The sequence below is a fragment of the Netta rufina genome, assembly GCF_964035555.1.
Source record: "Netta rufina genome assembly, chromosome: 7".
NCBI lineage: Eukaryota > Metazoa > Chordata > Aves > Anseriformes > Anatidae > Netta > Netta rufina.
In genome coordinates, this window is record NC_140130.1 from 25,311,770 (window position 1) to 25,328,987 (window position 17,218).

Here is a 17,218-nt window from a genome sequence, read left to right on the forward strand (position 1 = left end):
CTGACTTAAAGAGCAGTTGAAATAAAATAATATTTTGTATCAAAAGTACAGTGTTTATATATTATCAATTTAATTTAGAAGTACAGTACTAACTATGCTTAAGTGCCTAGATTCTTAGTTTCTGATGCTCAGAAACTGAAGCAAAAAACAGAGAAATTCTCATCTATTGAAGTGACTCCCTGCAAGCCTGATTTGAGTCTTACCAGGAACAGGGGTAAATTGGACCTAATTTATGGACAATTAAAAACTTCTTAACAGTATTTTGTTCATTTCAGAGAGGCTTATTAAGAGTTTTCTACCTAAAACATGAGGGGAAGCAAAAGAGCCAGACAGATGATTTTACGTACACAGACACATCTGTTTTAAGGCTTTTCAATACTGACACAATGGCTGGAAATGAGAAGAATTAGAGAACTGTATTTGTGTGGGTGAAAGAGAAAGATTTATTTTTCAGGCACCTCTGAATCCTGAACAGTGAGTACTTGCTCTGGCATCTCATCATCTGTAAGACCTGGCTCCCACACTTCCACTTGGAGGTCAAGTTGAGCCAAGATTTCTTGGATCCTCAGGTTTCTTTCTTTCACTCTTGCTATCTCCTGCTTCTTTTGTCGTGCAACTATGTCAAATTCCTTATTAAAAGCAGTTTTCACTTTGTAAATGATGTCCTGAAATACCAAAAAAGGAAACAGCAATGCTCCACAGGTCCCATCCATCAATGATTATGTACTACTTCTCAATTCTTTGGAATTATGGATGTGTGTATTTGTATGTGTGACAGACAGAGAAACTGGTAAGACCCCTCTGTTATAAAGGCAGAGTTCAAGGTTTGTTAAGTGGTCAACTTTTTATTTATTTATTTATTTATTTTTGCTATTTGATGAAGATTCTGAAAGACACATACTGTTGCCAAAGCAAGAGTTAAAATTAGGCTACTTATATTTGCTATTTTTTTGCAGTCTTTGGGTGAAGGAAGAAAGCGCTTCAAATTAAAAAACACATGACCTGTGATTGTAGAGACTGTAAAACACAAGAGCAGGAGAGCAATGTTAAGGACATACTTTCCTGATTTTTAAGTGATGTAGCCTGCAATTTTTATATGCTTTGAGGTGATTTTCTGTCTGACATGTAAAGTAAATGGTTTTAAAAGCATATATCTCTAGTGGATATGTTCTTCCTTTTTAGCCTAAATAATTGTTCTCAACAAAGAAAAGCACAATATTAAGAGAGAAAACTACATCTCTCCTACTGCATCACTTTACTAAAAGAAAAAAAAAAAAGTGAAAAGAATTTCAGTTCTACCATTAAGATTCATATTTTGAGTTGCTTAGATGTTTGTGATTTATATTACAATAAATATTTCTATCCATGGTTATTTCATTGATTTCTAATATAGTAATAATGTAGGATGTAACACAGCAGGATGACAGACAAGGTACACTATTGCTGGGAGAAAAAAGGCTGTTCTCAATGTCTAGCTAGCCATCTAGCTCTGACCAAGCTCACTGCCTGGGCCAAGAAATCTAAGTGCCTCTACAGTTAGAGAGAGGATATGCATCCTTAAAGCCATGCAACAGAAAGATCTTGTTACATTCAAGCTTGCATTTAAAGGTGTTCCTTGCGTTTCTTCCCCATCAACTTCAAACACCAATATATCTATTAGATTTCATGTATTACAATGCATAATCATTAATCTCTGCTACCACACACAGCCTTAAAAAGCTCTAAGGAGGCAATGCTTGATAGTAATTTAACCACTTCTACCTACTTTTGTACGTCATCTTCACAGGAAGCCTTTTTTGTATTATGTTTATTAATACACTGGTTATGTTTATTAATACACTTCAGCTGGCAAGACCACGTGGTGTTCTACAACACCATGTGCATTTATCAGCTTTCAGTGCAGTAACAGAGACCTGGGCAGCTCTCCATTGTGCAGTGCAAGTCTGCCCAGAAGCTAACAGTGGCTGTGACTGCTGTGAGAACCAACAGACACGACAGTGTCACTGCAGTAATACAAATTTAAGAAGTAGTCACCTTCAGTAATACTATCTGATTGACTTTCTGCTCCCTAGAGTGCAAGTCCAATTGGTGGTAAAGCACAGATGTGTCTCCACCATACTGAGAACTCAGACTTCCGTCCAGGCAGCAAGATGTGCTAGCACCAGCCATTACTTCTTCCGCATTCTCTTCTTCTTCTTCTGTCTCTGACACAGTCTCAAGACTTCTCTTCTGAACCTGAATATCACAAACATGATACCTGTATTAATTTTGTAAGCAGTCCAGTGGCACATGCATGAAAAAGTACTAGAGGTTCTATTCAGCAATTAAGCCTTGCCCAGCAATAAAAATAATACAAGTCAATACATGATCATATCTGGAACACTGGGTCCAGTTTTGGGTTCCCCAGCACAAAGACATGCTGGAGCAAATTCAGCAAAGAGCTACTAATACACTTAAGAATACGAAGCTTCTAAAACATGAGGAGAAGCTGAGAGACCTAGGATTGTTTAGCCTCAATAAGAGAAGACCTGGGGGGAATCTTACTGATATGTATAAAAACCTTATGGTGGGGAGTTAAAACAACAGAGACAGACTCTTCTCAGTGGTATCCAGTGATAGGATGAGAGGAAATGCGTATACATCAAAATACAGAAAACCTAATTTAAACATAAGAAAACACTTCTAAAGTGAGGGTTGTCAAATACTGGAACAAGTTGCCAACAGAGTTAATGGAAACCCATCCATGGAAATACTCCAAACCTAAATGGATATGGCCCTGAGCAGATTGCTGTAGCTGACCCTGCTTTAAGCAGGAGTGTTGGACTAGACTTCCAGAGAGTTCTTTCAACCTCAGCTATTCTGTGATTCTGTAATACTGATATATTTGTTCTGAGTAAGAACACAGTTCATCTTTGCTTATCTTTTTATTTTTATTTGGACAATTTCTACAGCAAGAAAATTGAGCTCAGAAATATATCTCTGTAAAGAAGGATTAAGATGCCTATTCAATTCAGAACATCCTGATCCAAAATGCCTTTCTGCAGTACTTCAAAGAGATTGTACCTTAAGATCAGCTGCCTCGATCTTCCTTAACTGGCGAACTTTCTCCAAAGTTGCCAGCTCTTCTTCATTAAGTTGTTTCAGGGGATAATTCTGCACTTCACAAGCTATATGGAAACACTGCTCAAAAACAAAAACTGAGTTAAAAGGTCTTCATAAAGCATTTATCAATTCATTTGTTCTATACCTGAATGTTAAACCGTCACAATGACTGAAAATCCGGAATAAAATTGAGGAGCAAATAATATAGCAATATATTAAAAAATAAGACTAAAAGCGCTTGCTTATTTGGTAGTGAAAATAGTTGATTTCATTTTTTTGTTGTTGTTTTCTTCCTTTTAACAATCTGTGGATATAGCATTTTTGTACAGGGAATTCTACCAGAACTAGATTTTTGTAAAAACACTTGGTCTTTCACCACCCGTGAGATAATCCAGTAGCACCAGTTAGACTAATGTCCCTCTCTTTGAAATAGGCAAAATCAGTGCTAAATTTGGCCTTTATATTTTGTAAAGTAGAAGTCATACTCATGGCACAGAGCAAAATGATATTTACCACTACTTCAGGAAAACTGCATAACGATATTCTCTGAGATCAAGGAATTAAGGAATTGCATATCTGCTTATCAGCACTCTTACTCACCTTAGAAGATAAAACTAGCCAGGGTCAGAGAAAAATGAACAAAATGAAAAAATTGCATGAGGCCTGAGAAGTAAGCCTTTTCCCATATTATAAGTAAATCAGAAATGTGTTATACATCTATTTATTTTGTCTCTGTACCTAAAGGAATCAAAAAACTAGTAGAGAAAATGTGGTGAAAAGCAGAGGTTACCTTAACTGTACGTCCTTTTACAGACATGGAGTCCCAGCACTCATGTCTGATGACATGCTGCAAGTAGCAGTTGGCTAAAGTCTCCATCTCAATCTTTTCTCTCACCTTTCAAGGTACATAAAATAACATAAGACAAAGTGCAAAACAGGCAGTTTCTATTGATTTACTGAAATAACACTAACAGATTAAAATAATTACTAACGTTTAATTATATTGTACTTTCAGAGCTACCTTCTCCAAAACCCTGTATCACATGATATTGAAAGGAATCTTTTTATATGAGAGAAAAAGAATCCCAGAACTTCAGCATACTGTCAGAGTTACAGTTTCTGGCATAATTCATATTCCCATTAACAGTGTCTGCATAAAGTTTCACCTACTTCAAAATGTGATTTTATTTTTTTTCCTACTTCTCAGCAGCAAACAGCAATTTTGAGACCATCCTCTTTACTCTTTAATCATTCTTTTTCATTTTCACTGCCACTTTTAAAACGTCTCCCCACGGCCATTCTGTCATACCCTGGCCACTTCTTGTTCAGCCTCTGCTTGCGCTTTTTTCTGTTCTTCTGTATCCAGGTTGAACTCCTGTTGCTCCAGTTTCTCAATGTCTGGCACCTGTTCATTTTCATGCAGCATTTTCTGAACCTTATTTTTAATTAAGAAACAAAAATTAATTGAATGCGAATAGATAAGATGCTATTTTTAACATTGTAGAACTTGATACCGGGTAAAATGATTTTAATTGCCTTCACTTTTAACTGTTTCATGGTATTGGGTAGAACGGTCTGCACACAGCTTGTGACAGAGTGCTACATGAATGTATTTCATCTTTCTTTTAAAGTTGATTGGGATGCAATATATGAAGTTCTGTATATTTTCTAAGAATCTGTAGTAAACAATGCTTGACTCTCAGGTTCTGAGCACTGAAGTTGTTTTATTAGTTGTTTTATTTATCACTTTTATTAGGTTATCTATCTCAATACAGTTCAACAAAGGGAAGTGCAAAATCCTGCACCAGGGGAAGAAAACTTCATGCACCAGTACATGCTGGGTGCTAAGCAACTTTCCACAGAAGCACCTCAGGGTTCTGGTGGACACGAAGTTGAACATGAACGAACAATGTGCCCTTGCAGCAAAGAAGGCTAATAGTATACTGGGCTGCAATAAAAGGAGTGCTGCTGGCAGGCTGAGGTGACACTTCATCTCTGCTCAGCACTGGTGGGGCCACGTTTGGAGTACCAGTGTCTGGTTCTGGGACTCCCAGTACAAATGAGATACAGACATACTGGAGGTAGTCCACCAAAAGCCTAAGAAGATGATTAAGGGACTGGAGCATTTCTCTTATGTTGAAAAACTGAGACCTGGGACTGTACAATCATAGAATCTAGAAAAAAAGAAGTCTCAAGGGGCATGTGGGAGGGGTGTATCTCATCAGTGTATATAAATACCTGAAAAGAGGATGCAAATATGACAGAGACAGGCTCTATTCTGTAGGACTCAGTGACAACACGAGGCAATGGATGTGAACTGAAACACAGGAAGTTCTGGACTGAATTTTATTTTATTTTGTTTTTTAGTATGAGGGTGACTGAGCACTGGAACAGGTTGCCAAGAGAGGTCATGGAGTCCCCATCCTTGGAGATATTCAAAATGTCTGGACGTGGTCCTGGGCAACCTGCTCTAGATGACTGCTTCTTGCGGACAACAATTTTTATGGAAGGAAACGGAAGAAGAGAGGACAGTAATTTTTGTAATAGAAGGATGCTAGGCAAAAACTTTCCTGCTGAGGAGATAGATTGGTCAAGGAATGAAGTTGGTACAAAATATTTCTTTGGAACAAAGGAAACTGAGAACCAGACAGTAGCTCCTGAGAGATTCAGAGTATAGCACCTCAAGAAGCATGCCTCTTTATTACCCATCTGCCCAGAGTTTATGACAAAACTCTAACAGAGGTCTAGAGCTGGTAGCTATAAAGGAAATGCCCCTTTAAAAAAAAAAAAAAGAGCTGGGAAGTCAAGACATTATTATTGAAAGAAACTCACAGTTTTACGCAGCTTCTTAATTCCCATTTGAAGTTCTTTCTTCTGGTCAGCAAACCTCTCAGTCTCTTCTCTCATGACCTGACATACAACAAATATATTGTTGAAAGACAAAAATAGACAGGAAGAGAAAAAAGACTGAAATAATCTAAAGGAACATTATCTGTACAGAAAGCAAAACTCCAAAGGGAGATAACTGAAACAGACATAATGCTAATTCAGAAGGATGGTTCTCAGAATTGTTCAAGAGAAAAAATTGTCCAGCCAGGTTACATCAACAGAGCTTGAAAGAAAAAAATATTAAAGAAAGAAGTAATCACAAATTAAATGAATTTCAAACACATTGAACTGGGTAAAGCACACTCACAGGATTTGTTAGGTGCCATATATTTCCTTAGATCTTTCATTGGCACTAAGCATTTTTGGTGGGATATTTAAAAAATGAAGTATACCAGTATCTGTTACTGATTTTCAAAGAGTGAAATATTATTCTTTGCTGCTACAGCCTTGCTGTAAAAAAATTAAAATTGCTCTCCACCTCTGGAATTTTTTTTCTAAAATAAACTTACAGCTTAAGGTAAGATGATAGCTATTGATTGCATGGAATGGAAATATGATTCTGATAATACATGGACTATATCCTCTAAAAGTCAGGTGCAGATCTCCTAAAACGTTAATAAGCAGTTTAACTCAACCTGGAACCACATTGCTACACTTCAATCTTTGCTTCTTATCACCTGTACCTAAGATGACACTAATATTCACATGGCAGTTATGGGGATGCACAGTCACAAGGATTTGCCAAAAAAATTCCAATGCAGACACTCAAAGCACGAGTGCCCGTATGAAAGAAGAAACAGGAATATATGTCTGGGAGAGGGATGGAAAAGATTCCACAGTTTCATTAGAATTATGTCTTAGATTCACTCCATTTACTTGTGAAACTGTATCATAATTTGGACGGTCATTACTTAGATACTTTCTAAGATACAGAAAGCAATGGTACTTTGTAAAAGACAATTATTTTGCCATCATTTGACCCCAAAAGCTGGACAAAATACAGTGCTCTGGCTCATATCAAAGTGGTTGCATAACATACTCACCTCAACCTTAACCTGAAATAAACCCCAAAAGTGTTTGTTTTGTTTTGTTTTTTGTTTTTTTTTTTCCTCCAATTAATGTCATATAGTTGACTATCAATTTAACACTGCTGTAGTTTGTTAACTGTGGCCCTTAAGAAGAAGAAAGCACCTGCCTTGTTACTTGTACTGATCTTTTGTGCAACTTTTTGACACATTTAGTAGAAAAATGTCTTCATACCTTTCTGCGGGAAGCCAGCTTGTCTGGCATATTTACTGAGTTTATTCCTTGTGTAGAAGTGGTCTTGGTCTTTACAGCTCCTGTTGTGCTAGGTTCCTGCCTTGATGTATTTAAAACTTTGACCTAGCATTTCTAAAAGCCTACATCACAATGCCTTAAAACTGCATTCATTTATTGTATATAATTTGACACCTCTAATGACTATTGACTCTTGAGAACTTTGGCCTTGGTTTGTACTTATTCTACAAAAATACCTTCTTTATTTTCTGACCCAGCCAGGTCATTTCACTGGTGCTGTCTGAAGGCAAACTGGTGAAGTTTTCATCTTCTGTCACCTCTACATTAGACGACTGAGCTGCTGCCTCCTGAAGGAAAGGACATAAGCATTCATCGTAAGTACTTACAGGGAATGAAAGAGAACCCGAAATAAAATTTTAAAGATGGACTCATATTAGAAGCAGTACTACCACCACCAAATTCCAGAGAGTGTTAAAGTATTTTTATTCCCTAATGATTCCCCAGGTTTGACCCAGCAAAGCTTTGCTGTTCTGCAAAGACTTTTGACTGTAATGGGATGAGTGTACTGACCTCTGTAATCACTGCTTTGCTTGATTTCAACAGAAAAACATGTAACTAGTAACTCACAATATTTATCAGTAACATCAAACTGCGAATGACATAACTTCATATGAGGAGAGAAAAAAACAAACAAGTAAAAATCAAAGATATGTCATCTTCCCATAAACCATTCAATTTCCTTGATAATGCTATTCCACAAATGAATAATTATCATAGTCAATATACAAGGGGTGTTCTACTTTCACAAAAGGATTTTTTTTTTTTTTGAAGACAGCTCTTATCTATAATCTTAGGATAATGATCAAACTTTTTTTTTTTTTTCCCACAAGAAGAAAGAAAATACCTTAGATTCCTTTTCTGAAAGTGATTCCGATGTGGATTCTGGGTCAAAGTGCCATTCTGCCATACATTTTAACACAGCATTTTCATTTGAAATAGACTTGTTCAGTACAGTAAGAAGAGATTGCCAATGAAAAGCAGCTTCCTTAACTTCAGTTTCCTTTATTTTCCTAGTAAATAGAAAGGACACTGATGCATTTGTTGTGTATTATAAAAATTGAAGTTTTAAATATTCTCTATAATATTTCCATTAAGTTTTTTAAACATGCCTATTGAGTATTTTTACATATGATTCAATATTGTTTGAATATATCTAAAATACATATTGTTTGAATACATCTAGATATGAATATATCTAGAATTAAATGAAGTTTACACAGAATTAGAAATTTTGAAAGATGGATTACCCGGATTATAAATATTGCTCTGAAGAGATCTTTGATCTCTGCATCAACCTGAACTTTATACCACAGAAAAGTTGTAGTTTCAACTGTCTCTTACTCTTTGTATCTAATAGCTCTCTACAGCCACAGTTAAATTCCCTTGAAAAACTGTGATGTCTCCTACTCACTGAGTTGAAACAGTATCTTGACAGATATCTCAAATTCCTACTCACATAAACCCAAAGAGCCCCTCTCAGGTGGTTTACTTGAAAGTAGCAAGAAGCCCATTATCTGTAATACTTCTCAGAAGACACTCTGATCTTGATCTGTAACCACACCCAAGGTACAATTCATTCCCTACAAGGCTGGTGGGAACCTTTTCATGAGCTAGGGAGACCACCTCAACAGATGAAAGGAGTGATTTTATTGCCCAGCTGCATCAAATTCTCCTCCTTACTTTGAGACTAATCAAGAGGAAGTCTAGAATCACAAGTAGATGCAAAAATTAGTCTGTCAGGATCCAAAAACGGACACCATCAATATTGTTCTGCCACTTTACACATACTTCCATTTCAGACACACCAGGGCACCATCGGTTTCACCATTAACGAGGATGAATTTGCCATCCAGTGAAAATACTGTGGATCTGATTCCCCCTCCTTGATATGAGTGGCAATGCTTTTGAGCAAGTATTTCCTAGAAAAGTCACAGAAACAGTTCAGCAAATATATTTTTCTAACAGACGATGTCTGTAAATTATGCTGCTTTATTTTTAGATAGAGATCTATCCAAAATATCGATATAAAGTATATAAAAGACTAGAGGTCATAGTTTTTGACCACAGATAGGAGCAATTTTCTAGTATATAGATTTTGTAGGAGACAGAAGTAAAATTATCTACCTGAAGATTTACTGGAAAAGAAAGTAAGTAGTATAATGTGATCACATTCACATTCATTATAAAAAGAATTGTACTGTATAATGTTATGTCAATTCATGTTTAACAAAAATTTTTCAGGAACATCTTATATTTAAGTGAATAAAAGCTTGCAGTGAAATACAGTAGCTCTTACAGCTCTTTCAGGTGTAAACCGAACAAAGCCTGTGCCTGAACACTTGCCTACCATAGTAGAAGTGTGATAGATGAACAAAACACCATCTTTTGCTGCTGATGCTAGCCATCGGCTGTTGGGTGATAAGCAGAGGAATCCTGATCCAAACTGATTGCTAGGAGTCCTCTTTTCTGATGACAATACTGGTGGATCTTCCAAAATATTCTGCCAAGCAAACGAAATGTTAAAAGCAGTTGAGTTGACGGAAATATCTATACAATTTTAAGGAGACTAACAATAGATTTTTGGGTTGTTGATCACATGTCCACAAACTACATGAGTTTTAAGAACCAGTACTTGACTTTCTCTGTAAAAGAACAAGGAGATTTCTTTTGCCAGGTTTCTGAGCAGTAGTAGCACACTGAAAATTAACATTTGGGAATGGAGTAGACAATTTTAGTGCAGAGAGGATTTTTTTTTTTTAGAAAATATCCTTCAGTATTCACTTATCTACAGAAATGTTGGCTGGTACTTCACTACCACCCAAAATATAACAGTTTCAGGGAATTACCTGTTCAGAGAGATTGTATTTACAGATGACACGTGCACAGGTACAGTAGCCATACACTGTGTTATCCTTCAGTCTGACCGCTGAGTTCAACGGGTAATCCAGATCATATTGCTCCTTTTTAATGGCACTAGCATTTAGCATTCCTTGTTCATTAACAAACTTTTCATTATCTAAAAAAATTGGAAAAAAAAATAGGTAGGGAGAGAAATCCCCACCACTAATATAGGTGCTCCACCTATCAATTATTGAAACCAAACAATCTCAAAGAGTGAGCATGATCTGAGTTTTCAAGGAGGAGCATGGGAGTTAAGATTCATAGCTCTAACACTAACTCTGTGGGTTGTGCCAATATAGCAACACTGCTATACTGCAGTGAAACAGTGAGAGCTCTCCTAGCTCTGAATAAGCACTAGAAGCAGTATAGCCAGAGTGATGAGAAAATTTGTCTACACCAATGTACCTGACTTTCTTGGGTATTATATGAGGAGTGCAAATTAGTTTGCAGGAAGGATCATGGCATCATTGCTTTCATCTAGATCACATTTAGATTTCTCTGCCATGAAGTATACACAGCCTGGGTGGTATTGGTTAAAGCACTTATGTTGATATCTTCGAAGGGCATTTCATTCATTTTGGTTGTTTAATTTGAGCATTCAAGAAGAGACACTTAAAATTAAGACTTATGCAAGAACTCTAGATCCTCAGTATCTTTCAAAATCAAGCTTCAACATAATTGTCTATAATTGGGCAAAAAGTAATCCAACATTACTGGATATTTAGAGAAAATACTAACTTAATTGAAAATTATGTTTTAGAAAGTTTATATAAATTGTAGGGCCTTTTAAAAAATATATGTAAATAACAAGCAAATCTGACACTTGGTTGACTTAGTTTTATTTTTCTCCAAAAAAGGCTTTGCTAGTCACCATTTGCATATAATGTAAAATGACACAAAATGTTAATAATGAACATAAGCTACCTTTCTGGGAGTTAGAACCAGATGACCTTAAGGTCCCTTCCAACCTGAGTCATTCTATGATTTTTCTGTAATGTGACATACAGAAGATATCACTGAAACCTCAAACTGTATTGCTCGACTGGAAATTCTTGGCTGGAAGAGACATAAAACTGGAAGTGCAGGTGTCACTCACAACCAAGTCTGTCCTGCACTGGCTGTGTGGTGAGGACACCAGTTGCAATTAGCCTTTGTGACTCTGCATGTGAATCACTTCTCTTTTTCCTTCCTTGGGTTTCACAGCATCACAATATTTCTGCTGAAATGATTCAGCTGACTAAGTCTACGGGCAGCCATATGAGAAATGGTATCCCAGGAAAATGTACAGATGAGATGAAGAAAGAAAGAAGTTAAGATTATTAGTATTTTATGTAAGGAATGGCAAAAATATGTTGTTGTCTTAGGAAAACCTTATGAAGTATGTATTTGAGTTCTTACCTTCGGTGAGTGCTGAAGGCAGACAAAAGATTTCCAGCCTCGCTCGCTGGACCTCTGCTACATTAAGAAGTACCATTACTTCAACTAAGTTGTTCTCGAAGTCAGAAACTACAGAGAGACCCAGCACTTCATCTGCCAACACTGAAGCAGATAAGGACCACCAATGTAAATTCTTACCAATTTATGGTAACATTTGTACTGTGATATCATGTGAAACAAAATGGAGATCTCAGTTCCGAACACATCTCAGCACAACTATACTATTTTGAATTTGTATTAAAGTGTCAGGCAAGCCACAACCTGACTTCAGAAGTGTTGAATCCACACAACTTCAGCTTCAGGCAATGGGTACTGAGAATGCTGAGCACCAACCGTGTTTTTGTTATATTAAACATTCAAATCTGAGTTGACACCTAGCTTGAATTTTAGCAACTTTGAGACAGTCTGCTGATAACAACCAGATAAAGCACAGAAAGGCCCTGTTCTAAGAAGTCAGCCAGACAAGGAGAACATGATCAGGCAAATTCTGATTGTAATTCTCCTTAGATAATCTTCAGAATTAAGCCATATAGGCTTAACATATCAACTATCCAAGTATTATCTGGGAAATCAAACCTATTAAAATTATAAAATAATGCCCTTTATACTTAATACTTACACTTTATATGTATATGTACTTAAAATACTTAGGCTTTATATATAAAGATGACAATCTATATGCACAGAATTACAACCTTATTGGAATTGAGACTACAAGCAGATTTATAAATTTTAGAAGAATTTTTTTGTGACTTAAAATTCCATCATATTTTACTCTTCAGTAAAAATCACCAAACCTGACACTTCCACCCATATTAAAGAAGTCTGGGGTGGGCATTTGTAACAGGAGATTGCTCTCAGGTGTCATGACCTATAGATCATTAGTATAAGTCCTCACATGGTGGGCCACAGAGATATTAAGTTCTTTGCCACCACTGTTACTTTTGTGCTGGACTTTTGATCAGTTGGTCAACTGATCCAATCTCTTCCCTGAGACTTAAACATGTCCTGGCAGAAAAGTCGTATTTGTGCATTTGCAAACTAAAATTATGGGGTGATGAGATTGTTCAGGACATGATTTTTTTGGGAAATGGATGGGAAAAATATTTTTACGGTTGCTCGTCCTAAAACCTACATAGAATGAAGAACGGTGACTTAGTCTGATGACTAAGTAATATACTTTAAAAAGTAAACATAAAATATAACAAATAATGAAAACATGATGTAATTTATGTTACTACAAATACTACCTATATATCCAAGAACCTGGAATACTTTTGAAGGCCGGGCATCTAGAATAAAGATATGTTCTTCTGTAGCTCTAGTGATGAGGAACTGGCCACTCTGGTCATAACTAGGTAAAATAAAAATCCAAGTAAAATACAGATTTTTAATATTAAATTCTAAAAACCATTCGGTGCAGTCAATAAAAAGGTCAAATTTTATTCACAGTTTCATAACTCTGCTGACTACCTTAAGGGCATAAATGCAATTGAAATTTCAACTTGTAGGTTTACAGTGTCAGAGCCTGATCTAAATCCTAGTGCTCTAAGTGCAATTTCTAATTGAGTGGGTTGGCAATCTAAAGTTGATGTCATTCCGTAGCAATCTATTTTAACAGCTTCCTTTGAAGTTAAATTATTTTAAATAAAACTACTAAGCATATTCTTATATTTTTGAATAGACATGTCTTTGCATTGATTTCATGTTAAATAAGTTCCTTTCCATATCTATTTTTAATGTTTTATCTTAGGTAATTATGACAAGAGATCCCATCTGACTCTTGAAGTAACAGGCAGATTTACATTAATGTTTAGCAGTTCAAAATCCATTTATTTTTAAGATAGAAATAAAATACTCTCTTTTTTATTATTATTGAAAAATAAAGAAGTAATCCTTTCAGATCACAAGAGCTATTTATAGAAGGACTGGTAAATTCTAGCACTGTTAGCAAATGAACTGTTAATAATTGTAACAAAAGGATCCACCATATAAGAAGGGATGACCCAAAGGCTTAAATTTAGCTTCATAAGACCTTGAATTTATATTCTGTGACAAATAACTCTCTAAGTTCAGATACATGGAATTGCACATAATTACTGCATATGGTGATCTGTCAAGAAGGATCCTATACATCAGTATCCTTAGCGTTCCATTCATTTTTCATAAAAATTCAACCTTATTATATTTTTCTCATCTAAATCCTGGTACTACTCTTGCAAGGAATACAGGAAAAAAAAAATGAAAAAAAAAAAACAAACAAACAACTGAAACAGTTAAAATACTTTACTTTGACATTTTTAGAATAAAAACTTCAATTTTTTTCTTCAACTAACTGCATTATTCGAGCGACAAATCAATACTATTCCTGCCTCTGTTACCGCATACTTACTGCAAAGATAGTACTGGAAATGTGGAAAGAAAAATTATGTGAACAACCCGTGGAGCTTCAACATCGGTAACATCAATGAAGTATATTTGACCACTTTTGGTCCCTATAGCAACACTGTTTGAGGAGGGACAGCAAGCCATAGCAGTTGCCTAGTTAAGAAATATAGAAGTTACTCAACAGCTCCATATCATTTTATATGACATTATGCTATATGTTAGTATGCAATTTCTTTTACCATTTACAAGTCTCTACAATTCGGAGAAGAAAACCAAAAACCAATCTAAAATTTTTTTTTTTTTTTTTTTTTTTTTTTTACAAATAAAGGATTTTAATAGACATCATAAGCATTTTTTCTTATGCTCCGTATCTACCTATCAAAAAATAATTCTCTGTTCCTCTGGAAAAAAAGACAGGATTTTTCAGGACTTAAATGCATCTTCAATCACAACAAAGCATTAACAGTTGTAAATACTTTATCAACTCAAACTCAATTCCTAAAACTTGTTTTTCAGATCAGTCAAGGCTTTCAGTTTTTATACACTTGAAACATTTCCTGTCAGTTCTGATACTCATTGGAAATACAAATTTAATAAAGTAATATCATACAGATTTAGATAATTTATTTTTTTTTAATAAATGCTTAAAGACATATCACTAGGACATTAGGATGAAATACCTTTCTGCTTTCTGAGTTAACTTTGTGATTAGGTCAAGAAATCACTCCAAAAGAGAGTCTTTTTAAAGTCTTTCATTTGTTCTTTAAAGACACTACTTAGCTTTCCTCAAAACTGTCCAATTTAATCAAACATTACGTCACGAATTGAAAAAAAAATAGATGAAGACTTTAAGTATCAGTCACTACATGAACTCCCAGTTACGTGTACCTCAATATTAAGGTTTGTCTTGCTAAGAGAAGTCCCATCTTCCAGGAGCCAAACTTGTACTTCACCTGAAATTGTTACAGACTTGAACAAAGAAAAACATAGTCAGATGAAGGTGGAATAACCAAATAGTCTGTAAGTAGCTAGTAGCTATTCTATGGAATATACAGTCAACTGAGTGTATCAGATCAAGGTTTTTGCTTGGAATGATCTTGCTTTTGCTGTAAATGCAAAGTTAAAGAAAATATTTAATATTTTTTGTGAATTGCTGCAACTACCCGAATGGTCTTTAAGCAAGATGAGACAAGGGTAAAACATAAGCTTGATCAATACTAGCATTCGTCCAACAATAAAAAAAAAAAAAAAACTGCTTAGAATTTTCTTTGCAAAAATAAGTAAATAAGTGCTTAAGGAGAGGTCTTTGCTTTCTCACATGAAGAATGATGCATATCATAATTTTGCTTCGTTTTCTTATGCTCAGACAATTTTATAATTCCACAGTAAAGTATGGCTAGAGACCAATCAACCCTCATGTTACTTATTCTGAAGTAAAATTTATCGTTCCCATGCTAAGAACAAAGAAACAGATTCAGCAAAGTTAATTAAGACCCCAGGGTTCCTACTTGAAGAATTCATGGCCTGGGGACAAATCAGATTTGCTGGTTAAAATGTGTGTCTTGTAGGAGGTCAAAGACATTGAACGAAAGCAAGGAGTTTCTTAGAATGGACAGAGCCATGAGTAAGGCCTTCTTTCTCCCTGGACCCATGACAGAGGCATCTCTCTTCCAATTTGTGCTGAGGGCTGCAAATATCAGTAGGAACTCCTTGTTTCAATATCTGTTCTCTGAACTTTATTCACATAGTTCTGTTCATGAACACTTGTGAGTCATACAAATCGACAGCAAAACCAGTGTGACATTTTAGCCACCTGTGAATTATCTACCCTGTATTCTAAAGCAAGTTCTGACCTTTTTGTAAGCCATACCTGAATTAATGCCATTTACATCCTTTAATGAGTAGTTATACTACTGTAACAAACATCATGAGTCCCAGTAAGACTGTTGGTTTTGTGCCTTAGCAACATATCAGTTACCTGAAAAAAGCCACTCTTATGTATAAAGAGAATATCATTTCATACCACACAGTACTTGTTCTCTGGAGGAAGAAAATCAGCCGCCAGAAAACAACTGCTGCTTGCATCCAAGAGTTTGACAGCTTCTCCTCTGCGGGCAGGTTTGTAAGTATAGATTGTCCCCTGACAAATAAAAACAAATAATCCATCACTGGGCTATCAAACTTTTCATTAAAAGCTTTCAAATACTTCAGCAAAAAAACACCAATTTTTCTGAGCTTCACTCTTTAAAGGTTTTTATTTGATACTAAAATGAAAGTGCCCAGTAGAGTTCAGCTGAATTTAGCAGATTATATTAACGTACACTAGCTAAACATCAGGTTAGTTCACTTGATAGTGATCCTGATCCAGCTAGTCACATTTTTTGTCTTCTCAAAATTACTTCAATAAAACAATTTAAAAACATCCTATTTCATCTTACTCCAAGAATCAATAGATATACTTAAACAGCACAAAATGCAAATCATAAACAACATGCTTTAAGAGATGCTTTTATCTAAAGATCTCAGAGTCTCTTAGAAGCGATTCATAACTGATATCGAGAAATAATCTAGAAGCGCTCTACTCATTTTACAAAAGAAGAATTGAATCAGAGAGAGTGTGACCAAACTTACCATGGCATTGCCATTGAAACCTCCCCCCATCCCAAAGAACCTTAGGAATGCCAATTTAAATGGTCAAAGGTGTGGAAAAAAGGCTGTAATATGAGAATTTGGCCCCCTTGCGTAAGATATCTGGACATCAAGCTGGTCAAAGAAGAATCTTGGACTGGATTGCCAGAGAAATTCAGCATGAATGTGCAGAATAACTCTACTACATAGCCACAGTAGGTCTGATGTACCCAAGTTACACTTTTCTTACTGGGCAGGCATATGTTAAGCCTAGAGCTCATGCACAGTAGGTCCCACATGGCCTGGACACACTGGAGACCCTGAATCCATATTCTAAACCATTGTTTTTGTTGGGAAATTAGGAAACAACTATTCTTTATAATCAACCATCTGTAGAAAATGATTTCTCCATGCTTCACTACAAGTTTCCAATCTTGTGTTAAAAACACCACATGGACCAAGTTCATTGCTGGGATACATCTGTTGGCTTATGGAATCACGTTATGGACATTTCACATTAGCAGCATCGGCATGC

The 17,218-nt window shown here is 35.8% G+C and overlaps 1 protein-coding gene across 1 annotated transcript in view; it reads right to left on the minus strand.

Moving 5' to 3' along the window:
* Positions 1-17,218, minus strand: part of CFAP43 (cilia and flagella associated protein 43) — a gene marked incomplete at both ends in the record, with an annotated part of 43,738 nt that overhangs the window by 12,145 nt on the left and 14,375 nt on the right. The window contains 16 exons of the mRNA XM_084290214.1: positions 459-665; positions 2,035-2,235; positions 3,064-3,180; positions 3,893-3,997; positions 4,412-4,537; positions 5,935-6,012; positions 7,506-7,616; positions 8,174-8,339; positions 9,118-9,248; positions 9,677-9,829; positions 10,176-10,345; positions 11,629-11,769; positions 12,918-13,021; positions 14,060-14,208; positions 14,944-15,024; positions 16,079-16,195. Of these exons, the coding sequence (XP_084146340.1) occupies positions 459-665; positions 2,035-2,235; positions 3,064-3,180; positions 3,893-3,997; positions 4,412-4,537; positions 5,935-6,012; positions 7,506-7,616; positions 8,174-8,339; positions 9,118-9,248; positions 9,677-9,829; positions 10,176-10,345; positions 11,629-11,769; positions 12,918-13,021; positions 14,060-14,208; positions 14,944-15,024; positions 16,079-16,195 (2,157 nt within the window). The remainder of the gene's footprint in view (positions 1-458; positions 666-2,034; positions 2,236-3,063; positions 3,181-3,892; positions 3,998-4,411; positions 4,538-5,934; positions 6,013-7,505; positions 7,617-8,173; positions 8,340-9,117; positions 9,249-9,676; positions 9,830-10,175; positions 10,346-11,628; positions 11,770-12,917; positions 13,022-14,059; positions 14,209-14,943; positions 15,025-16,078; positions 16,196-17,218) is intronic.